This window comes from Trachurus japonicus, chromosome 13 (genome assembly GCF_045865225.1).
Source record: "Trachurus japonicus isolate A0001 chromosome 13, Traja_1.0".
NCBI lineage: Eukaryota > Metazoa > Chordata > Actinopteri > Carangiformes > Carangidae > Trachurus > Trachurus japonicus.
This window is the reverse complement of record NC_140919.1, coordinates 31,718,232-31,743,758: the sequence shown is the minus strand read 5'-3', so window position 1 is coordinate 31,743,758 and position 25,527 is coordinate 31,718,232. Positions and strand designations below refer to the sequence as shown.

The following is a 25,527-nucleotide window of genomic DNA, read 5'->3' as shown; positions in this document are numbered from 1 at the left end:
ACCTCAGAGCAATCCCCCTGTACCCTCCCGGCAATTTCACCATTATTCCACCACTTTCCCAACTGCCAGATGTTTAGTGGTTCAGTCATCTGGATCTCACCATCCTTATCCAGTAGCAGCAGGCAGCACATCTCTCTGTGAGGTCTGTTGGATTCATGCTGAGTTTTCGGGACCAGTGAATTATTATTTAGACTGCTACTGTATGGTCAATGCTCAAGAAATTACAGTACAACATGAAAGTGTGATGTGGTTTCTGTTTGAGTTAGTGTGTGTGAGTAACTTCACAGTTTTTTGTATGCATCTGTTTGTTTGATGCCTGTGTCTGTGGCTCTGCTTTGAGTCTTGGTCAAACGTTGGCAGCAATGCCCTCCAGGATTGGAGCCTTGGCCTTTCAGTCTAACTTCAAGAAGCAAGGATAAAATAACCCAGTTCAGACAGGAAACAGACACCTTTTATCTTAACTAGAAATGAAGCAATTAGACAGCACAAATGCCATTCCTTTTGCATACAGGCTGTGAAGCCTCATACCTCCCACTGAGTGAAGTCAAGCCCTAAAGGTATCCAAGAAATCATTCTAATAAGGGAATGGAAAATTCCTGTTATACCGTACAAAAAAAGAAGATGAATAAAGAAACTATGGTTAAATCCGACTTGGGCTATGAAACCTTTCTTCTGTGTTTTCTTTTACTGTTTGATGAGTTCTAAGGAGATATATGAAGTGTCTTAAACTTTCTTCATTGTTTTTGTCTGCAGGAGGAAACAGACTGAAAAACCAGCAGTTCCGTCTGAACTGGGCTTGGATCTCTTTAGAGAAGGAACACTACGTGGTGGATGAAGAGGTCAAGTTCCTGGAGGTGGTGCTGAAGCGTCGTGGTTACCTGGGGGAAACTTCATTCGTTAGTAAGCAGACACCTTTTATGATTTCTGCAAGTCACTTAACAAGATTTATTCCACCCTAAGTGATCATGATTATCATTAAAAGTTACTATAAAACACTGAAAGCAAGCACCACTAATTTACTCATGAATTAAATATAGAGTTAGCAAATAAATGGTGCTATAACAGATACCAACAAAAATAGAAAGAATAAATAAAGCATTACAGTTCTACATTAAAGTTACAACAGTACAAGATCACAAGTAGATCATTTTTGTGCTATCTACCTTTTATGCTTCATGAAAACTTTCCCACTGCCAGAGGCCAAATATACACTTCACTGCCCTCAGATACCACTGCATGCACCTCACACTTTGATATATTTAAAGGCAATTCTAAGGCTGGCCCAGACACCCTTCAGAGTGACAAAGGTCATGACCTGTGACCCCTCTCTTCTCGCCAGTATTTACATTCCAATCACACAATGGCACCGGACAATCCCTCAGGGACTGCATGTGCACATGAGAAAGGTCACCCAGAGTCGGTGGTCATGGAAAGACGCTACTCCAAATGTTAGTCAAGGCAATTTACTGACTGGAACTAAATGAACAATACCTGTTAACACAGTTTAGAAAAGGAAAAACTAGCTGCTATCAGCATTTATGAGTGGAAGGAATTCTTACCACTGGCACAAATAGCCATTTTTAGTGCTGTCTGTTATTCTGATTGGTTAAAACGAACTAATGGTAAAGGTCAAATCCCATAGAATAATTTACTTCACAGTGTTCCGTAAGCCCCAGGGTCTTGGACTAATGAAACATCTCTATGGTGATATGTAAATTTTGCTGACCTTTATAGTGTCTCACACTGCATATCTACCCAGTGAAATGAAAAATACCTATATACTGTATATAAATAGACAGACCATCAGAAAGGCCTACTGTGCTGCAGGCAGACAGAACTGATGATAATTCACAGCAAGGGGTAAATAACTTTAAAAACAAGACCTAATATGTTGTCGGTTCACAGTGATCTCTTTTCAAATATTAAACAACAAAATGTGTACATAGTAATTGTCCCTTCTTTTGATTTTCTGGTGCATCACTACTATTTTATTAATGGCTGCATTATGAATTAAAGAAGCGCTACTTTGAACTTGCACTCTATGTTCAACATCATGAGAAAATGTGCCTTGCATTCTATAATGTTCAAAATGACTGTTGCATGCTTTCAAGTCCAAACTACAGCCTTTCACAGAGCAATTTTCTTATGATTGAGGCAGCATGAAGGGGAATGATAGTGAATGAGGTAGCTCTCCATGCTGGTGATGGAAAGCACACAAAGCAAGGTGCCATTTAGAGTCTTTTTCAAGTCACGACCATTTTGTTTTGACAGTGCCCTCAAAGTACCATGGCAATAAAATTTCTCTTTCTAAATGCATTTTCAATTCAGTAAGTGAGTACATGTTTACATCCTCCGGCAATAATTCTTTGATCATAGTCCACTGTGTTCTGTTTTTGTCAAATATCCTTGGAAATATTCCTTATTCTATTTCCAACCAAGAAAAACATTTACAGTCATGACTAAAGGACAGAGATGAGGCTGTTTTGCGAGAGTTATTAGGCTCATGTGTATTTGTAATCTGCCTGTCTAATGTGTTTCTGCCATGTTTAGAGTCTACAATGTATTTAAATCACTATAAAGTGACACAGCTATATACTGTAGGGGCTTCAGTAAATAATTAATTGTGGGTTTAGTTAGAAAGTAATCCAATAGGGGCGTCGAGTGGCACAGTAGGTTGAGCAGGCGCCCCGTATATACTGTAGAGGCTACAGTCCTCACTGCAGTCGGCCCCGGTTCGAATCCTGCATCGGGCGGCCCTTTGCTGCGTGTCATTCCCCCTCTCTCCGCCTCCTCATTTCCTGTCGCTCTCAGTTAAACTATCCAATAAAGGCATAAAAGGCCCAAAAGTACACTTAAAAAAACAAAGTAATCCAATAAAGACTTAGAAACATGTTCTTCAAAAACATCTCTCCAACATTCCCCTGGCAGGTACAACCAACTAATAACCAATATGTTGTCCAATATGTTGTCTTAGCTAAAGTGAATGGTATCCTTCATGGTAAGGCAACGAGGACATTCATTACTGTAGGTTTTCACAGTGATTGTTTGGAGTTACCCTCTTCCTCTCCTGCGGCAAGGATAGAAGTGCAAAAGAAGCAAAATGTTTTGATTAACCAGCATAAAGAGGCCTCCAGAGCGGCCTGACAATTCAAGCCACCCATCTGCCTCAGTGCTGCAATGAGATAGCGACTGATCCCAGGCCAGCACCCTCTTATGAAGATTGGCGATATCTCTTCTCGCCTAGCCCCACCTCAGTGAACACTGATCTGAAGAGCCCACTGGTGGACTGTTGCTTCATTGGTCAATGTGCACAGTGCAGGTGGCACCGGTTTGGAGGCTACACCTGCCTCACAAGCTTTTAGAGTTACTGCTGTGATCAGGGCCATCCAATCCAAGCCTTGTGCAGGAGAGAGTAAGAAGAAAATCATACTCTCTCCTCTTCTAGCCACTCTTTGAAGACTCCTGATTTTTCAAGCTCCATTGAGCTTGACCACTTTATCTCAGCACATATGTGCAGGGGCCTTTTCCTTCTGTCTGAACTTGCATATCAAAGCCCACTTTTCATTCTCATCAAAGAATAGAATGGTAATTTTCTTTAAAACCCAAACTCATGCATTTCTCAATCTGAGGTCTATTGAAGATCTTAAGGGTAGTTTGATGTGATATTTCAGTTTTTCTCTTCTACTTTCTCTTTCAGTTGTGAACAAACAGCAATTTTTTTTTCTTTCTAGTTTCTGCTACTCCAGTGCTTCTTTCATCCCGTAATTTCTTGTTTTCTACATTTGTGGCAGCCTGCAGGATTGCCTTGGGGTGTGTAGCCATGTTCTTTCTGTTTACAGCCAGACCCCTGCTGCGTGTTGTGTGACCAGTTAGCAAAAACAATGGAGAGGCTGTGTGACATTTCACCAGCTCCAGTGGTCCTTCACAACAGGAATCCTGCCAGGGTCACAGCTATAGTGACTGTAAGCCCCATCAAACAGCTCACATGCTGAAGGTCAGACATTGCAAGCCACCCTCCAGCCACTTCTGCTGAGACCGGCCTGACATGAGGGATAATTGGCTTTATTCTCACCATGACCATTTTTAAACACTGGAGGTGGAAAAACCAGATCCCGAGATGTGCAGATATTGCCAGACAAGACCAACTAGGGCGTAACAGTTTCCTGATTTACAGGAGATAGAAAACTGTGGTTTAATTGTTTATTGACGGGCATTCATAGTTACAGAGCTGAACATATCTAAGAAATCAGAGAAGCAAGCTTGCAAAAGTAATACATCCCCCATCCCCCTGATATGCCTCATGTATTTGGTTTAGCAGATGTTTAAATACCTGTGATTATAAGCAGTTCTTTCCCATGTCTTTCGAAAGGTATCGGAACAAAGGACGGCACTGCAGAAAAGGACAAAGACTTCCGGGGCAAATCTCAAAAACAGGTGCAGTTCAACCCTGGCCAGACCACAGCCACCTGGAAGGTCCGAATCCTGTCGGATAATGAATATGAAGTGTCAGAGAACTTCCAGATTGTTCTGTCTGAGCCGGTGATGGCAGCCCTTGAATTCCCAGAGGTTGCTACAGTGGAGATCCTGGACCCTGATGACGGTCAGTAAGGATTTCACTTTAAGGGATTTATTATTCATTCAAATGTTTGCATGTCATTACACTGCTAAAATGTGATAATGCAAAGTTTAAGTGAGATAATACAGTAGTTTGATGATCTGATACAGCTACAATAGTCGTATAATTCCCTTTTGAAAAACTATAAACTAAAGCAGATACTGGCACTGTGCCTTGCTAAGAGTGCAACACACTCACGTCTTAGAAGTGCAGCTACAGTACAATAGCGTTTGACAGCAGAACATTTTAGCTATGTGAAATATCATTTCAGTGTTTGATGTCACAACCAACCCATCATTTCGCACAGATGTTCAACAATAATGCAGAAAAAAAATCCATTGTAAAAAAGACAAAGATGTCAATTTCACATTGAAAGGAGCGCTGCCTCAATGAGCTGCACACCTAGCTGGATCCTTTGATTGCCAACATGTTCATAGTCTATGCTGTTTTTCTCTGTGAGTTACAGCATGAAAATAAACTCAGCGAAAAGGCAATTTTTAGGAAAAATAAACAAAACTGAAATGGCAGATAGTGTTTGAGAATCTAAAGATATTTTTCCCCCTCTCAAAGCAAAGATCTGAGTTTAGGTCCAGGATTGCGTCTGCCTTCATCTCAGCTTAATTCATTTTAAAGGATCGATTGATGATGATTCTGTCAATCTGCCTGAGGGCATCAGAGAACAGTGTTTTAAATGCAGCATTAATTCTCATGAAGACTGAAATCTGAAGAGAACTAACAACATCTTGAAGCCAACTTAATTATCAGCATTACTAAATTATATGCAAAGAGCAAAGAGCTTTTTATAGGCAGCATTTTCTCTCCAGGGGGAATATATAAACAAGGTCAAAAGGATATGGAGATAACCATGTGCTGACCTCCCTTGCATGTGAAATGATCATAATGTATATGGAAGCACTGCTCCAACAGATGCGCAGTGTTTCTGAAAACAGCTTGATTGTGATGGAGCTGAGATAGAGAATTACTTGATATAAATATGGATAAAGCTTCTCCTCATCCCACAGGAGAGCTGCAACAAAACCACAGAACAAAAAAAAAGAGAAGACAAATGATTTGACGTGTCTCTGCTTGTGCACATAATGAACATACTTTTTATTCTAGCAATTAATGCGCCCAACTCACAAGAGACTTCTTAAATGAAACTAACTGCGTGAGACACATATTTGAACACAGTGTTTTTCTTTAACTCTCTTAAGGCTTCCTTACTCCTTTACTTTTCCTCTAAACAGCATTATCTTGCAGATGATATTTTCCACATCCGTCTATATAACTTACCGGGTCAATAACCAGCACCGTCTCTCTGGGTCACTTGCTGTAAGACGAGTCTAGGTTGGAATATGTGCTGCAGATAAATAAACAGGAGATGATGGGTTTTGATAAGACATGATGGAAGCTCCGTCAGCATACTGTAGCTGTAATGACAGCTTTCATTTCTCCCACTGCTCAAGCTATAAACCCGTACAGTATATTAAAGGTTTATGATATAAATATACCGGTAATGTCACATAAGATTTGATATATTCAACTCACGTTCAGGTTATCGCATTCAATTTGCCTGACAGCTGATCATCCATAAGCAGTTTCCTTGTACTATAAGCCAGATAACACAAGAACTAAGTAGTCAGGTCAAATAATATTAACATGCTCTATCACAGTAATGATCTCATTTGTTGATGTTTGTTTTTTTTTCCCACATACAGAATCAACAGTGTTCATACCCTCAGCAGTGTACAATATAGAGGAGGACATTGGTGAGCTGCTCATCCCTGTACGCAGGAGTGGAGATGTCAGTCAAGAGTTCATGGTCATCTGCTACACTCAGCAAGGTAACACAACAAATATAATTTTCAGTGGTAAACTCTGTGTCTACCTGAGAAGAGAAATAATAATTAATGGGATATTCCGGCGTACATTTAACCCATGGTCCAACGCACCAAGTTAGACCCCCCCTCGAGAGATGAAGTCTGCTGCTGACCGCTAGCTTCTCTAGTTGTACTTTAGCAAGTCTATTTTCTCCACGTGCATCTCTTGAGAGGGGGTCTCGGTGTCACGGTGCATTGGACCATGGGTTAAACTTACACCGAAATATCCCTTTAAACCGAAAGTGACCATGTCCCTTGAAGGAAAGATGTGTTTGGTAGTGTTACCCTCCTCTCCTTCGACTGGACCTCCAGTGCTTATCACTCATCTTGCCAGCATGTGTTGGAGAAACAGGTGGTGAATGTAAAGAAAAGAAGTGGTGAAAAGACAACTGAAGCACACCTGATGGCTTTTGCACAGGATTGCACTGCTCAGTATTTGAAAGAGTTACGTTCTTTCACATCAAAAGTAGGTTCAGGGCGACAGTTAATCATTGCATCAGAGAAAAGAGAAACCATAAGCCTGGTCGTGCCTTTCATCACAGGCTTGATGGCAGCTGTTTGATTTTCACAAGATGTAACCTTTAAAAATGGAAGAGGAAGTGCAAAGAAAATGACCTGATCCACGTTGGATTAAATGTTTCTGTAAATGGTAAAATGCACTGGAGAGTGAAGGTTACTTGTGCCTTTTAAAGCAGGCCTGCTTGTAATTGGAGGAAGACCATAGATTCTTCTGATGTGTTTGACATTAAACAAAAGTAAATGAGTGGGTTAAGATAATTATTTCCAGGCCTATCATCCTAATGTAGGATATTTTTCATGAGAAAGATAAAAGAAATAATATTTATATATTGGTTTAATGTGAAGAAAAGTGTATAGTACTGTGGCAGAGTTTGGATCATTAACTTTACTTTCTGTAATTCTGTTTTCTGTGCTCTCAGTCTCGGCCACCGGCACCATCCCCACCACAGTGCTGTCCTACTCTGATTACATCTCCAGGCCCGAGGACCATCACAGCATCCTGCGTTTTGACAAAGGAGAGGTTGAGAAATCCTGCCGGGTTGTGATCATTGATGACTCCCTTTATGAAGACGAGGAAAGCTTCAATGTCACCGTCAGTATGCCCATGGGGGGCCGACTGGGCTCAGAATTCCCCACAGCCAGAATCACAATCATTCCTGATACAGATGACGGTAAGATGACATTTCACCGAGCTTAAATGTGAAATAGAATGCAATACAAGCGGTGTGAAATAGTCTGTGCAAGTAGAAGAATTTAAAGGGCTTTTATTATTAAATCACTTTGTGGCATTTCAAGGTTTTCGTCCCCTTTTCCTTTCATTTTTAAAGATTTTTCACTTCTGATGAAAGCCTCAAGAAAAGGCTGCAGGAATTTATTTTCTGATTTAGTTTGAGGTGTTACAGTATTTGTGCAATATTCTTTTATGTAACGGATAGGCACTTGAACAGCACCTGGAAATTAGTTTTGAAAAAGTTTTGTGTAGACAATATTTTTAGCTGCATAACTTCATGCAGAGAGACACTGAAGCAGGTGGGCAGACAGACAGCAAACATGTTGCTGTGGATGTGAAATTTAGGTTTAATTTTTTTCAGAGTGTGTTTGTGGCTGTCTGGCGATGTCTCCGGGAGAAAGCGTTTGAGTGTGTGAGCCTCCTGCCTTCCTGGAGGCGAAGCCTTTATCTCATATCTGCAGGCTCAGACTGGAGGGCTGATAGTATTCCATATCTCCCTGACGCCTCTTTGTTCCCCAACACCTGACGGCCATTCCTCAGTTCCCTATCACTCTGACTATCTCCGGAAGCACTGCTGTGAAGTCAAGACTCTGTGATCGCAAGACAGGCAACACTGGACCTGAGAAAACCTGATGTGATTGTGGAAGCGTCTTCCTTTCCTTGAATCCCAAAACATTTGAAGCAAGATAGCGCTTCGTTATCTGTTTGCTTGGTTTATATTATCAGAAAATCATGATCATTCTTTTTTGTCTTTGCCCGCATTTGAAGTAAGCAGGTATGGTGGTTTATCTGGATGTAATCCAAATGCTCAAATAGACCCCCCCTCACTTCCAACCACCCACCCACCTATTATAGATGCTGCAGAAACAATCATTAATTTGACTTTCATTTGAATTCTAAAAATGTCATGATTTGACTCTAGTGCTAAGCCAGTTAGCTACCGACAGTCTAACCTGAGATGAGACGTGTTGTTTTGGGCATAATGCTGTTTCCATCAGCGCGACAACTCCTCGCAATTTTTCAGAACATGGACGAAATTGGTCTTGTGAAGCATCTGCCCACAAATGTGTGGTAAAGAGGTCAGCAGCAGTTTTCAAACTGTATAACAAGTTATTTTCCCCTTCTATTCCCGTGGGACTCAAGGCAGACACACTTCAAGTGGATTTGTTTGACCTCCTCGAGGAAGGACGAGGTTACGTGGTTGGAATGTTTTCATACTGTAGCAGCGTCCGGTGTAACCTGAGAGTGAGCACGGGGCCTTTTCACCTCCACCACTCCTGGGTATTTACTCCAAACTGCCCAGACAGCTGCTGAGGCACACACGTTTTTAATAGGATGTTCAACAGTCACTCCATATATCCTTACAGCCTGTTTCACAAAGAAACCGTTTTACCACTGCAGCTTTTACATCTCCAACCAGTGTCACAGTCTTTATGGATGGCCCTGAGACTAGAGTGCAAGTCATGCATGTTTCTAACTGCCACAGAGGTCATTGATTGGAGATGATTGATTTTTCTCTTTGAAAGACTGTAGTCACATACGGTTGCTTGTCCTTTACGTTTAGAGTGAGGGTTGAAACTGTTTGACAATCAAGGAGATTGATAAATAAAGCTCAGACATCTTAGCAAGCACTACATAGGATAAGATAAGCCAAGTTGAAGTTTGCTTTGGAAGTGGTCTCAGAGGGACAAAGGCAAAGGGGTTAGTCATTTGAGTAACTACTCCATTAGCGGGCCACAGTTTTCTGCAACTGATAAATAGCATGCTCATGTTCATTCATTATTGCATTTTCATAGAGTTGAGGAAGGCAAACTCTATTTTATCACTGCCCTGACTTTATAGCCAGTGTGCTGTTTTATCTCAAGTGTTATAAACAATGACTTGACTGAGCAATCCAATTTTTGTAGCTTGAAAACTCAATTCATTATAAGATGCACTAAGAAATGTTTTTACCCAATAGATTTAAGACCTCCTGGCAGGGCCTTGCCTACAGTACATTACAGGTCCTTAGTGTATTATCACACAGAAACAGAAGCAAAGACTCAGTGCATCATAGAATTAACTCAACTCAGAACCAGTGAGAACCAGTGGTAACAGTCTGCGCTCAGGTTTGTTCCTGCCTTATCCGTGACAATCAAAGTCTTTGTCAGTTGTCAGAAAGCGGCAAATCCACAAGGGTGCCCCTATAGAGGATGATTATAAGGGCCAGAATAGAGCTGCCTTTTGTGAAAACATCCTTTCATTGTGTTTTATTTATTTATTACATTTATTTATTAAGATGTTTCCATGAGCATCATGGGGAGAAACTATGCCTGGAGCTTTTGTCTGACAAGCTGATTCCTTATTATAAAGACATGAGTACCTGACATCAGATTGAATTCCTGTGCTCAGATATACACACATGCACACAACACATAAACTGAAGAAAACTGGCACCGCAAAACCTCCAAAGTATAATTTGAATTAGGTGTTGGGGGTGTTTAGGTTGCCGACATTCACTGAATAAATGGAATGTGAAGAATAGGGAGAAATATCCCCCTGAAGGAGGTGATAATGAAATGGCTTGAGCACTGATGGTGAAATAAATGGTAAATAGCCAAGTTCTAAGGAAAGCAGAGAAAGCCCAATCTCTTGTCTGGAAGAGTAGAAAGACAGCATTAAATCCATTCCCACCTTCAGTACACCTAACCTTACCATGTATTAGATTTAAGTAAGTAACCCACATTCCTTTCCTAACTCCACTTTAGTATACTATATGGAAGGGAGGCAAATTGGGGCATCACATCCATCTTTGTCAGCCCTTGGAGGAAAAGCTGACCAGTGGGTCCTGTACATGAGAGGAAGGAGTGTGTTCCTGGCTAAACACCTGTTAGTACCTGGTTCGTAGAAACACACACTACTGATATCAGCAAAAAAGTACGTGTCAGCAAGATATCCTCTCTTTCGAAGACCGCAAACCAAGGTTGCACAGTATGATGAAATTAGAAGCCACAGGGTGCAGATGTATGCACTCCCTGCTCCGTGCAAACACACACAGTCCTGGCCACCTACGAAGCATGTGGAGGAACCCGCACAAGTGCAGTCAGAGGTGGAGCTCGTATCGTCTGCCAACAGTCTGATGCTAATCTGGTAATTTATGTGTGTTCCTCATATTCCAAAAATGAGTTGAAATTTACTGCTACTAGTAACCAGATTTGAAGACCTGTGCTATGTGCCATGTCTTTCACTAATTAGCACACCTTCACTCACAGATGGAGAGTAATTAAAATCAGCTTTGTTTGGAGTGAAACTTGCCAGACTTTTGATATTTATTATCTGTGGAGGAAATCTGGCAACCGGCAGCTGACAGAAAGTATAACCAAAACCTGAGAAAATCCAACCTGGTTTGTGTTTTCCAGTTTTACACATTTGATTCCACACAATTTTCTCTAAAATAAAAAAAAGATTTAGTAGATTAAGAATAAGAATAAGAACTTCATTAATCCCCAAGAGGAAATTCATTTGTCCTGCAGCTCATCTACAGTACCACTTGCAGTACCAGTTTGGTACTTTTACTGAAATGTGTTTGCCATTCATTCTGACTCAAATTTGGACAATGGGAAAAGCACAAATGGCACTTCTTATTCTACTGCATCCCTGCAATTCAAGTGCTCTGAGCACCTTAGACATCAGCCCAGGGCACATAATGAGCAGAATGATACTTACTGCTCTAAGAAAACAACTGTAAAAGGTACATCTCACTGCAAAACTGCATCTTGTCTGATTTTATCTTTTTTGCCTCCTGTGTCAATGCATTCAAGTTCAATTTATGGATCCACTTCTATGGATTAAGAGGGTGATGTGTACAAAATCGTCTGTCAGTGCATATGTGTTTTCTGAAATCTCCATTGATGAACTGATGCGAAGCTTTGTAAATCCACTATTGCCAAAGCTGTTTTGCAAACCAATATTGCACAATAGAAGCTGATATATTGAAGGGATGGTTTTGAGTAGATGGAGGATATATCTTATCACTTAACAGAATGAAACTGCTCTATTGTGAATGAAAGTGAAGAAACCAGTTCTTAACAACAGCTGTGCTTCAAGCTTGACCAGAGCCTCCAACAAACACAATTGCCAATCTATGTGAGTGCGAGGGTGGTTAGGGATCATTGTCTGCCTGCTGCACTTTCCATCCCTGCTGGTTGTTCACGTTGTCTGCTCAGCAGGGGGAGGACCAAGGAGGGATTGTGTGAACCTTTGTGGTAACAATCTCCCAACACAACCCTGCAAACCTGGCTGTCAGACAAGGGCTGAATTAATAAGGCCCAAGAAGTCTAAACCTTATATTGACGGATTGTCTGGTTTGTTGAAGGGGGAGTAATTAAGATATTGTTTGAAAATATGCACCAATGCAGGTCTATTCCATTTGCAATGCAGAAGGTTCAGTTTCAGAAATTAATTCTAGTTATGCTATCAGAAGAGGCCCAAAAAATAAGTAAGGGTACAATTGGTCTGGTGAAGTGAATCTAAATGACAGCAGAACACAACTTTGAAGGACAACCTAAACAACAACAGGAGGCACAAATAGACAAGCTCAATGAAAAATAAAAGGGAATGAGGTAATTAGCAGGATGCTGGGTCTGCATGTGTGAAAAAGGTTATAGCTGGTTGTTGTTTTATATTGCTAATAAAGCAGTATAAACACACAAAGCTTAATGGGCTTCCAAGCTTTTCTTTTCTGTCTCCGTTTCATCACCACACTCTCACACACTCACACACTCCGAAGCCTGCACCTACTACACAAATAGGAGCATGATTTCGTGGAGCTGCTGCTGGAAAGGGCAATGAATTATGATTACCTTTTGCTGTATAAAGTTAAATCTTCTGGCAGGTTAGTGTTAAAAGACTGTAAAGTTTACAGGCTGTCCAGGGGTTTTACAGTAGCATGCATGAACAGCTGCCATCCTCAGAACACCAGCTATTTTCCCAACCGCCGACCATCTGCACATAAAGGGCCGCATCCTTACAGTGTGTGCTCTCTGGTGTTTGCCTCTGATGGATTCGGAGGAACTTGTTCCCTCTTGCAGAGGTAATTGCTGTTTGATATCGACTCTGCATCCGGAAAAATGTTTTGGTGGTGGGGACTGTGGGACATGAGAATGCTTGTACAGCAGGAGATGACTCGTGGGTTTACAGTCTTGTGTCAGTCGCCTGTAAATTTCACTCTGCTTCCAAAGGTATGATTATGAGCTGGTTTAAAGATGGGCGGGTCCCGTGCATGTGCACTATATCCTGAATGGGGATGAATCAAGGGAGAATCCACAAGCCCTGTCATTATGTTTCACCTGGATTCCCACTCTGATATAAACAGATGTCCAAAGCACTTAAGAAGACAGGTGCTGATTTTAATCAACATGACTTAAGATGTTCAATCCAGACCCTGCTTTAAAAATCCAAGCTTCTCGCACAGATGTGTTCAAGTTGTAGATTATTCTGTTTTGACAATGTAGCTGCGCTTGTAGGCGTTTGCTTGGTGAGAACTTTGTCGAACACATAGTGGGCAGAAGAGCATTTGTCAGGGCTCAATTGAATCTCACCATTCGAGAAGCCACTTAGCGCTGTGGGAATGTCATGCAAAGTTCAAGTGAAATCAAGCAGTCAGTGGGAGTGCAACAGTTCCCTTAGGGATGCCTGTGTCTCTCCTTGTGCCTGCTCTTTTATTTTATGCTCATACATATGCAGCACTAAAGATATTTCCCTTGTTTGGCTTTGCTATTCAGGCATTGCACAATACATTGACCAGCATAATGACTGTAAGTAAAGGGCTCCTATTTCTGGCTCATGTTTTGGATATTTAATTTGCCAGGAGACAATGGGAATGTTTTTTTTTTAAATCATTATGTCGACCATTTCATTTCAAACAACAACCAAAACATCATGATTTTTATATTTTAATCTCAAAAAACACTATTTAGTTTAGATTTGAGACTCAAAGTAAAATATGGCAGGTGTTGTGACAGCACTAATAGATTTATTTATTTATTTTTAAATAAATAAGGGTTCTTACATCCTAAATTGTTTTATGTATTAAGTCTAGATAGTCTTCACTTACATGCAGGTAACATTAGATGTGCTTTGTGGCATAGGAGGCTGCTGCTGTGCTGCTGGAGTCCAAGAGCCAGCGGTTTACCTTTCAGTTAATGGGGCGTAGCCCTTTGAAGCTCACTGTTTGTCTGCTGCACAAACCTTATCTGATTACTGGACTGGTACAGCAGGGCCTGAGTTCCTGGCTGCCATCCTCAGGCTAGTAGATCTGATTACCCCTCCTGTTGGGACTCAGTGCAGGCAGCCAAAACCATCTTTGTTTGGTTTCTCTGTGGAGAGAAGCCATGGCAGCTGCAAGCCTCTTGATGCAGCACTCATTGTCCTATGCTGTGCTCTCAGGACAGATTAAAGCATAAACATTTTCTGTCCTTTGCCTGCACTTGGGAGTAACATTATTATAACCACAGAGGTAGCTGCTCTGAGAACCACAGATCAGGCTTTGTCTACATTCTCCCTTTAGAACTTGTCTTATCTTGCTAATGTAGAGCTGTTACCGGCAAAGCAGGCTGCATCAAAATATGCAATATCATCCAAGACTCAAATTACTTGGAAGATTAATTCTACTATATAGTGCAAAATAATAAACACTTTTTGCTGATCAGTAATTGTGCCTGGGAGCCCTGCTGACTGACAGTTAATCTCTTCTTCCCCCTGCTCTTATATTTCAGTTTCATTAGATAACACGATCGCAACACATCTACGACAGTATGGATTTGTTTTTGTTGTGGCCATTTATCACCAAGTTCCACAATCCCACTCTATTTTTTGCCACATACTGTGTGATGAGAAATGTTGAAGTACAGTTTTGTAGGTGCAGACTAGAGCATGGATGGTGCAGAGTTCCATTGTCATGGAAACCACAACTTTGCCCATGGCCATCGTCATTCAGTTAATTTATTCATTATTTGGTCACAGTTGCAGCTTTTTACTGCTCAGTAGTGGCTTATTCCCATTAGTCATAACAATGATGTATTTGATCTATTATGAGAAGGTGAGCATTTTTTAAGTAAAAATTGCTTCTTTGGATTAGTTTCAGCTTTTGGCTGCTTGTGTTATTTCTGCTGTAATAGACTATGACTCCCTGCAGTTAAAGACAAAAATAGTCTCTGTGTTGGAAAATCTTGCATAGTTACGGTGGCTCGCTGCACCTCACAGTGGGAGAACACACAGAGGTCCAAGTCCTTAAAAAAGCCATGTGACATGCATCATGACGTGTACATCATTGAGAGGAAGCATGCTCTGAAAGGGTTAAATAAAAATAACAGTGGGTGAGTTTGGCTGCAGTGGAATCTCAGCTCATAGAAACACTAATTGCAGTAAGGCAGGCCTGGGCTGGCACATTGAGCTCTACATCCCCCAGACCTCCTGTCAGGCCTCCTGTCTGACTCTCAGACCCATCACTATCAAAGTCAGCTCCAGCTACAGGCTCATCGAAAACAAAACCAGGAAGCACATTTCTGCCTTCAGGTTGCCTTGTGTCTTTTAGTGCTTGATGCAGATGTAGAAATCCCCCCAAAACACCATTCCAGGAAGTTAGAAAGTGTTGTTTAAAGGCTACAATTACAGTGTTTACTACCTGCTGGTGTTTCTATGGAAGCATTCCCTCATTTTCTCCTGTAATCAGAGGTAATCTTGCAGAGTATGCCACCTATTACAGATTCAACACAGCAATTACATCAGGCATTCAAATATCCTGTTGTGAAACAGCTAAAAGATGATTGTGGATTACATCCCCCTGTGTGTTTTATCTCATCTTCCACTGTTGTCCTTTCCCAGCTCCCGTCTTCTACTTTGGCAACACAGACTACCATGCGGATGAAAGTGATGGCTTTGTGGAGGTGCAGGTGTGGAGGACGGGGACTGATCTTTCCAAAGGAGGAACTGTCACAGTGCGCTCCCGGAAAACTGATCCTGTCTCAGCTGAAGGTATGTGTCCATGCAAGGTACCTCTCTCTGACAGCTTTATGTAGCTGGGGCTTAGAGAAGTGTAAATTGCAGAAAACAATAGACTTAAGTCTTCACCCTGTCGCTCTTTGTTTTCATGAGCTTAACAGTCCAAGGAGATGCTAATATTGGATACTGTTGGGTGGCGGGCCTGGGGAATGTAAACATTGTTTTAGGTTTGGAAGAGAGAAATCATGTTTTCCATTGGGCCCTCGCCTTGTGGGCATTGGATATACAAAGTGCTATGAAGATAATTGTGGTTTGAGTGAGGACAGGCCTTTAGGAATGCATGCTCATTGTTCTGCACGTCAATGCTTTGGACTCTTAAGACTCGTTGCAAACTCAAGCCTTCCCTAAAGCCTCTATTATCTCCTGCCCCCAGGCAGTCTTTTCTCTCTTGCACAGATTCATAACGTCTCTCCTCTGGCCTGCATTACAACCGTAAAAATAACTAGCATCTAATCATATGCAGCATGGTAGAAATGCAAGCCCACACTTAACACCCATAACTGGGTCATAAGTACATGAGAAAAGCCTGCAGGCAAAGGTTGAGCTCTCAATACCCAGACTTATCAAAGAATGGCAAATGAATAACCTGTTTGTGCTCAGGGAGATATCTAGTTTCTTGCAGCGCGCTTTTAATCACACAACAAATTCCAACTGTTCTTGGCTATCGCCCACCAGATAGAAAGCATAATTTTGTCAACATGCAGGGTGTATCGTTTCATCTTACTCGCCGCCTCACATTCACTGATGAATTATGATGTAACATGAGAACTGCTGTAGAAATAAGATCTGTAGTACTGTACTGTAGTCCATTTGCACTATGTCCACTGTTTTCCATTAGCTGGTCTCATCTCTGTTCAGTGGAATACGACTGACCTATATTGTGCTATTGACCAGCTGGTGTAGATTATGTGGGGATCAGTCGGAATCTGGACTTTGCACCGGGGGTCACCATGCAGACTTTTCGTGTGACCATCCTGGATGACCTGGGCCAGCCAATGCTGGAGGGGCCAGAGAAGTTTGAACTGGTACTACGGATGCCCATGAATGGCGTCCTCGGGGAGCCAAGCAAAGCCACTGTCCTCATCAATGACTCTGTCTCTGACTGTGAGTAAAAATCTTGGTTGTAATCAAAATATCCAAAAGGTTGCACATAGTGATGATGTTTACACTATATTTCTGATGTTGATTTATGGGTTTAATTTTGTCGCTCTAGTGCCAAAGGTTCAGTTCCGTGATGCTGTGTATGTGGGCAATGAGGACTCTGGGCAGATCTCAGCGATTGTGTACCGTAGTGGGGACATCAGCTACAGGTCCACGGTACGCTGTTACAGCCGACAGGGGACAGCCCAGGTCATGATGGACTTCAGTGAAAGGCCCAACACAGACGCCTCCATCATCACCTTCTTACCAGGTGGTGTAACAAAACTCAGTGCTTTGATTTGTGTTTTCTTCACTTTTTAAAATCAATACAAGCTCAATCAATATGTATTCCCTGCTACTTTTTCTTTCAGGAGAGATTGAAAAGCCCTGTGTGTTGGTACTAGTTGATGACACAGAACATGAGGAAGAAGAAGAGCTCCGTCTTGTGTTGGGAAACCCCAAGAGTGAATCTCCATTCGGAGCTTCTGTTGGAGGACAGAATGAGACTCTCATCAAGATAAGAGATGATGCAGATAGTACGATTGCTTTGCTTTCTTGTCATTCATTGTTCCTTACAATAGTCCTGTATAAAGCCAGCATGTACAGTACATAACTTTTGATTGATAATATCTTATCATAAATTAATATGATAAGATATTAATTTAAATCAGATACAGTAGTTTCTTTTATAACATTACCATGGGGCAACACATTCAGAGAGCTGTAGACACAGAGGATTCCATGTGTGCTATGTTACAGTTGCAGTACTGTATATAAACATGATTAAAACTATGTGCCATGATTTTTTTTAGAGGCCATTATTAAATTTGGAGAGACCAAATTCAGTGTGAATGAGCCAAAGGAAAGTGGACAAGTGTCTGTGGTGAAGATCCCTGTGCTGCGAGTCGGAGACACCTCCAAGGTCTCTGTGGTCCGAGTTCACACCAAGGATGGATCTGCTACCTCTGGGGAGGACTACCATCCCATATCTGAGGGTAAATGATATGGCCAGGCACTGTTATCAGGACAGCAGTGATTTGAAATTTGATAGAAAAATAATTGTTCGTTCTCCACTACCTTTACAGAAATTGTGTTCAAAGATGGTGACGTGGAGCACTATGTGGAGGTGGAGATTTTATATGATGGTGTCAGAGAAATGAGGGAGGCATTCACTGTCCACCTGAAGCCAGATGAGAACATGGTGGCAGAAACAAAGGTGAAAATTAAGCCAAACCAGGGTGTAATTTAACTGTCAAACTGGTACCCACTGGGCCAACTATCACATTACATGGTAGTAGCAATTTGTCCCCTGTTAACATCCTGTTAATTGCCATTTCTTCTCAATCAACAGATGAGCAAAGCCATTATATATATTGAGGAGACCAACAGCATGGCGGATGTCACTTTCCCCTCAGTTCCCAGAGTGGTGTCGCTGCTGCATTACGATGACATCGACAGGACCAGGGACTCTCTCCCTGTGGCTGGATACCCTGTCATTTGTGTCACTGTATGTTCAATGATGGACAATAAATACTTAGCGATAGACTTTTAACTCATTGACTGTGTTAATTATTCACTCAGCAAAGCTTTTAGTCTCACAAGTATAGTCACAGAAAAGAAAATACTCTATGAGGAGGTATTTAGCAGAGGAGCACATTTAATTAACACCTACCTTGAGAGCTCATGAGTTGTAGACAGAAATGTTTTAAGCTGCCATGAATTCACAGGCATAATTTCCTTTTCCTTTTTCAGGCCTGTAACCCCAAGTACCCAGACTATGACAGAACCGGCTCTATCTGTGTCAGCGAGAACATCAACAACACCCTGACCCGTTATCGTTGGCTTGTCAGCGCGCCCACCGGCCGTGATGGAGTCACCAGCCCTATGAGGGAGGTTGACTTTGATACCTTCTTCACCTCCTCCAAACTCATCACTTTGGACTCAGTCTACTTCCAGACTGGTTCCAGGGTCCAGTGTGCCGCGAGGGCCGTGAACTCTAATGGGGACGAGGGTCTGGAACTCAGCAGCTCCATAGTGCCCATCAGCAAGGAAGAGGGTCAGTGCAGCTCTTTCTCTAGCTTCAAATGTTTAGTCTCTCTCATGGAAATGGCTCAACATGATAAACAGCTGCTGGCTGCGTTTTGCTCTCCCAACACAGTACTTGCTGTCCTTGCTCTGACAGAAAACTGAAAGATAAAAGGACTTTCAGTGGAGGATTTTTAGGGAAACAAAACGTTTGATGTTTTTTTTTTTGTCTTTGGGCGTCGTTGCAGGAATGTGCCAGCCTCGTGTTGTAGGCACAGTGGGGGCCGAACCCTTCTCTGCCAAGCTGCGATACACTGGAGCAGAAGACACAGACCATCCCAACCTCATCAAACTGACTGTCACCATGCCTCACATTGATGGTAAGAGCCACATTGTGTGACTGTGTGAAAATATCACTGAGAGGCAGGCTGTTGAAACCCTCCTAAGTGGGAAAAAGTGTCTCAATATGTCACCAATCTACCAATTTATTTAAAAGAAAGATAATTTGTTGTAATTTTATCATGCCTACTGTATGCTTCTACTATACAGCTGCTTTTTGTGAATCTGCCCTCAGGTATGTTGCCTGTTGTGTCCACACGACCCCTATCTAACTTTGAGCTTACACTGAGCCCTGACGGGACCCGCGTTGGCCACCATCGTTGCTCCAATTTGTTGGACTATACCGAGGTCAAGACTCGCCACGGCTTCCTTACGGAAGCTACCAAAAATCCAGAAGTCATCGGTGAGACTTCACCTTACCAGTACAGCACTTTCCTCCGGGGGTCCAGTACACTGAGATTCTACAGAAACCTAAACTTGGAGGCCTGTTTATGGGAATTCACCAGCTACTATGACATGTCTGAGCTGCTCAGTGACTGTGGAGGCACCATCGGGACTGATGGACAGGTAAGCAACCCCACCTATGAGCTTCAGCTCACCTCTGACCCCCTTTGTCATCTCTAGACATGAGGTGGAAGGAGCCCGTTCAATAAAGCCGTGGAACCCCTTGAGGGCAGGAATGTGGGCTCAGTAGCTCCTTTTCTGTGTTGTTCTCAATCAACCTGGATTTCCAAGCCTGATTAATCATTTACAACCATATTAAAATCCTGCTTGCCAACTTGGTTTTCCTTTAAAGAGCTAAAGTAAATACCACCCTCTAGAGAAATCATCTATTATTGTCTGGAGAGCCATGTTAACCTCAGTGGTAATGACTCACCCGACACCCTACTTCCTCCGGTTCCTGGTAGGACCAATTATTTGTCTTGTCAAAGGGGAAAGTCAATAACTAGCAGTCTCATAAAAATCCCTTTTTTTGTCTGCTGTGCTACATCCCCAGTCTTCTCTTTGCAGCAGCAGCAGTTATATGTGAAGGTGTAAGGTGGAGAACTTAAACCCCTCCCCTGGCACACAAGCCTTACAGCCTTCAACATTTGCATTCACCTTGGAAACCTACTGTTAGTTGACTTGCAGTTAATTAAAATAGAGTGTTGATAAAGAAGGGCTGCAGGAGTGCACAGGGCACATCATTGTAAAAACTTCCACTACACTCCCCACTGAGGTTTATTCATTAAAGCCCTACAGCACTGGCAAATATATATTTTGTATATTGGTTTGTGATTATAATGTGAATTTCTCATTTTACATGGCTTCAGGTTTATTTAATAACAAAGGCTTCACCCAGGTGATAACAGGCTTTCACAACAAGTCAAACTTTGTTGCCTGTAGCTATGGACAGTAATAAACATGTCCTGACAAGTAAGACTTTTGCTAGTAATAACAACTTTACCTCAGCCTTCAGGTTAAAAAAAAGATAATGGTGAGCATGTTGACTATCTTCTAGCCTATGTCTTCTTGATTAGTGACAGCATTTATCAGATATGATCTAATCATTTATTTAGAAAATGCAGCATTTTAGCAAGTTTTACTTTCAGACCAACTACTGTAGTGTCAAAATCCTGAAATATGTGTGTCTAGCAGTAAAGGCTGTTCATATCCCTGTTGTCTTTCCATCAAGGAAAGTACACTCAGCCGTTGTACAGCTCTCCATGTACGTTACGTTGCTATAGTTACTGTTGAGTAGAGCTAAAAGACGGTATGTGGATGTATGGACTGAGTCACAGGTTCAGTTTCAGAATCTGTAAAGCAGGATCAATGGTAGAAGACATAGCCTTTGTTTGTGTGTGCCCTGTGACCTGAGCGATCCTCTAAGTGGGCAGGAGACCGGAGACAGCTCCATGCAGGCCGGGGCCAGTGTCATGTCGCAGTGTAGGGCTTAGTACCCAGCTTAACAGGACCACAGGAAACTATTAAGGACCAGCGGGTTGTGTCAGAAGGCCATTCTGCAAATCATTTGCTTGAGCAGTCGGTGCCCAGAGGTTTTAGGCACGCCTCCACATGAACACAGGACCAGTGCAGGCAGGTACCTCTCACAGGTCAGAGGAAAGTGCAGATACCAGAGAGCACTCCCTCTGACGACTTTCACCACTCACAATCCTTTGGCCGTTTAAGGGCAGCTCTTTTATGTGGGGTGGGGTGGGGGGTAGCAGAAATTCAATATCCCCAACAGATAGTGCATTCTGCACGTGTGTGTGTGTGTGTGTGTGTGTGTGTGTGTGTGTGTGTGTGTGTGTTTCTTTTTTTTGCTTTTATATATTGGATACATTTGAATGTGGAAATGAAATGAAATGAAAATATATATTTTTCTTAAATCCAACATGTCATCTGCTACGGTATTAGTGTCCATGAACACTCATACCACTAATACATACAGGTAATGCATTGAATCTTACAGCTAGACCATCAAGTGAACTTAATGAAGACTATTTGAATTTAATATTATAGACTTGATCACCCAGTGAAATGTGCTTGCAGTTTCAATATGTATGTGTTGCCAAGTCCAATCAATTTGTGGAACTAATGAAGCACTACCAGAACAAAACTAGCTTATATCAGCAATTTCCAGCACTTGATTCAGGATGTCTTAATGTTTTCTTTTTAATGTCTCTATAACAAAGATAAGTTAATCTGTGAGGTATGAATGACATCTTTTTTTCTTTTTTGCTCTCATGTAACATGTTGTTGTTTTTTTCCTGCAGGTGCTGAATCTGGTCCAGTCCTATGTGACCCTACGAGTCCCACTCCACGTGTCCTATGTCTTCCACTCCCCCGTGGGGGCAGGAGGATGGCAGCACTTCGACTTGCAGTCAGAGCTACGGCTCACATTTGTGTACGACACTGCCATCTTGTGGAGGGATGGAATCGGTAGTCCCCCCGAGGCTGAACTACAAGGCAAGACCTGAACAGCAATATTTACTTACTCAAATAGATGTGTCATGTTGATTGAATAGGGTATATAAATTAATTACTTTAAGAAGTTAAATTGAACCTATCTATGACTGTCTTTACAGGTGCCCTGTACCCAACCAGCATGCGGATAAACGGGCAGGGACGACTTGTTGTCAACTTCCGCACTGAGGCTCGATTCAGAGGCCTGTTTGTGTTTTCACATCCAGGTACAGTAGTGATGAAGTGTTTAACAGACTTAATTTAATGTGATAATACAGCATTGTAACATGACACTGTATTTTGCATAAAAGTTGAAATAATTGATTTCCCTGATATAGAATATTTAATTAGTGCAGAAGAGTGTTTAGTTCTGTTTACTTTAAACATGTAGTATTTAGGATTTCTATGTACCTTCCTTGTTATTGAAATATTTTAACTAATTTAGATATTTTGGTAAGTATTATTTAGATAATAATTTAGGTTTGTGTAATTTACCTGTTCTTATTTTCCATTAGCTTCACCACTCACCTCCATGGTCATGTGTCCGGACCACCCTGGTTTGACCTTTAACCTCAGTCTTGTGAGGAATGAACCAACCTACAACCAGCCCATCCAGCAGTGGACGTTCATGTCTGACTTTGCTGTGAGGAAACATTATGCTTTATGAAGAGAAGCTGAGTTGTTTTTACTTTTACTTTTTTTACACCTAAGTTGTACTCATCATAATTTCCCCTCTCAGGTGCGTGACTACTCTGGCACATACACAGTGAAGCTGGTCCCTTGTACATCCCCTCCCAGCCTGGAGTACACCATCCCACCTGTCTGCAATCCCAGAGAGCCACTCACCTTCGACCTGGATATCCGCTTTCAGCAGGTAACTTCACCTCGTTTAGCAGGATAGAACAGAAATAAGGCAAATATGAATTTTTCCCCAATTTAATATTAAACAATATGATATTCAGAAGAGGTGTGGGTCTCTGTTATCAATATTATCTTAGCTCTGAGCTTTACTTGGAGTCACAACGGTTTATTTAAATACATATGAGTTCTAACTACTTGAAAAACTGCCTATAAATCTTGAAAGTTAAATCAAAGTTTCCATTTATTCTCCCCATCTCCTTCATTCATTGCTTCCTTTAAGCGGCATCTCCCCCTCCTTGCTCGTTTATTTTCATGTCTCTCTCCATTATCCAGTTGACTTCAGTTGAAAAAAAACCTAAAAGTAAACTTTCACTTTAGCCAGTCAAGTACTCATAAAACAGTTGTTCATCCATCATCCCTCATTTAATCAGTTTAGCATGTACCTGCAGCAGTGTGTGTTTGTCCCTTATGCTAATACTGTACCAACATCTACCTAGCTGAGCATCAAAACACCATCAAGAGTAATAATGACAAGGGAGACTAATTAATCAAAATAAACCCAAATTCCCATCTTAATTAACCAAAGCCTTAAGTTGTTCTCTGAAATGTCCTATTTTGCCCAAAAATATGTTCTTTAAAGCATTCTACTCACAATCATATAAATTGGAGAAAAGGAAGCATATTCTTGTTTGTGAAGTTGTGATGTTGCAAAACAAACCTGAAGACAAACACAGTGATTATCCAGAACATATTAATTTATGCATTGCATTTGTGTCTATCTCTCTGTTTGTTTCTAGGTTAGCGACCCGGTGGCTGCTGAGTTCAGTCTGAATACTCAGATGATCTTACTCTCAAAACAGACACTCTGGCTCTCAGACGGCTCCATGGGCTTTGGACAGGAGAGTGACACTGCCTTCTCACAGGGTAAGGCACACAGTCACAAAATACCAACTGCACTTGGAAATTTGCAGATTAAACGAAAAAAACAAACAAACAAGGCTTCATTGCTCAGCTCCTGGGACTTAACTCTGTTCTTACTGATCAAAAAGAAATCCCTGTGGGAAGGATTTTTCTGTTGATTTAGCACAAATGTTCCCCATTATTTTCCTGACTCAACAGGATAAAAATGAAAGGGAAATGAGAGGTCTCCATGAAGTGTCATTTTGACCACTTTGATGTCTGTTTCCAAAACAAGCTAATTAAGTGAGCCTGGAAGTCCTTCAAGGCGCCGTCAAAGTGAAGCTGAAGAAAACTCTTGATGCCAAGTTTGAGGGAGTAGTTTTAGCTGAATAAAATATAATCATGTAAGAGAGCTGCATCTGTAAAACCTTTTTTAGTTCAACCTTCAGTTAGACTATCAAGTTTATATATATGTGATATTACATGTTACATGTGTTTTCAGTGCTGAGAACTTTAATTTTCTTCCCTCAGGTGATACAATTTATGGCCGAGTGATGGTGGATCCAGTGCAGAACTTGGGTGACTCCTTTATTTGTAATATAGAAAAAGTGTTCTTGTGCACTGGAGCTGATGGTTATGTCCCAAAATACAACCCCAGCAACTTTGAGTTTGGCTGTCTGGCTGATGCCCCATCACTACTCTACAGATTTAAAATCATTGTAAGTACAGTAACAAAAACATATCTCTCATGCCACCTGTTATTTGTGTCCATTCAAAGGTAATATTCTTTAATATGTTACCCTCTAAATCTAGGACAAGGCCCAACCAGAGACCCAGGCCCGCTCATTTGGCAATGTAGCTTTCAATGCCTTCCTGGCAGTTGATGATCCTGGTGCTTTAGCTCTAGTGAGACAACCGGGGGCAGACGGTTTCCGAATGGATTCCTCAGCTCTCTTCCAGGTCAGTATAAAGGTCAAAGACAAGAAACACCAATCTGCGATGCATTCCAGATGTTATACTGTGGACTTGTATGGGCTTTGTTTTTCTTGAGTCAGCCTGCTTGTTAGTCTTAGGGAGCTGGTTTAAACTTGTGGTATCCTGATGTGTGGAGAGCAAGTTGAAAGAGCAAGAAATGTACTGCTCTGCATTAAGCCATTTTAACTTTATTTAACCTTTTTTCTTTTTAACAAGCTGAGAAATAGCCTTGCTGACCTGACATTTTCTGCATCATGATGGAAACCTAATTGTGGGTGAAAAATCATGTCACCATGTGAACAGTCCCTTGCAAAGCCTCTGCTGACAGACTCATACGTATGACTCAGACTCTCCCTATCCGTGAAGTCCAGATTGCTTTCTCTGGTCAGTAAGTGTATTTCTTGGCTTGTCAAGGAGAAAAAGTCAGTATCAGTGCTTAGGGGCTTGCTGAGCATTTTCCACTGATTATGTTTCAATTCCTCAAACTATGTTTGAGGTGATTCATATTGTTTATGTTTGTTCAGTAGAGAGAGAAAATATCAGAGCATGCATTAAAA

At 41.6% G+C, this 25,527-nt stretch overlaps 1 protein-coding gene across 1 annotated transcript in view; it reads left to right on the top strand.

The window, feature by feature from the left end:
* Positions 1-25,527, top strand: part of frem2b (FRAS1 related extracellular matrix 2b) — a 52,517-nt gene that overhangs the window by 24,454 nt on the left and 2,536 nt on the right. The window contains exons 3-23 of the mRNA XM_085795981.1: positions 754-900; positions 4,370-4,600; positions 6,334-6,459; positions 7,434-7,685; positions 15,608-15,757; positions 16,679-16,888; positions 16,998-17,195; positions 17,296-17,460; positions 17,737-17,919; positions 18,010-18,140; positions 18,276-18,431; positions 18,677-18,980; positions 19,198-19,329; positions 19,524-19,855; positions 22,045-22,237; positions 22,357-22,461; positions 22,750-22,877; positions 22,974-23,108; positions 23,893-24,019; positions 24,527-24,714; positions 24,809-24,955. Coding sequence (XP_085652107.1) covers positions 754-900; positions 4,370-4,600; positions 6,334-6,459; positions 7,434-7,685; positions 15,608-15,757; positions 16,679-16,888; positions 16,998-17,195; positions 17,296-17,460; positions 17,737-17,919; positions 18,010-18,140; positions 18,276-18,431; positions 18,677-18,980; positions 19,198-19,329; positions 19,524-19,855; positions 22,045-22,237; positions 22,357-22,461; positions 22,750-22,877; positions 22,974-23,108; positions 23,893-24,019; positions 24,527-24,714; positions 24,809-24,955 — 3,740 coding nt within the window. The remainder of the gene's footprint in view (positions 1-753; positions 901-4,369; positions 4,601-6,333; positions 6,460-7,433; positions 7,686-15,607; positions 15,758-16,678; positions 16,889-16,997; positions 17,196-17,295; positions 17,461-17,736; positions 17,920-18,009; positions 18,141-18,275; positions 18,432-18,676; positions 18,981-19,197; positions 19,330-19,523; positions 19,856-22,044; positions 22,238-22,356; positions 22,462-22,749; positions 22,878-22,973; positions 23,109-23,892; positions 24,020-24,526; positions 24,715-24,808; positions 24,956-25,527) is intronic.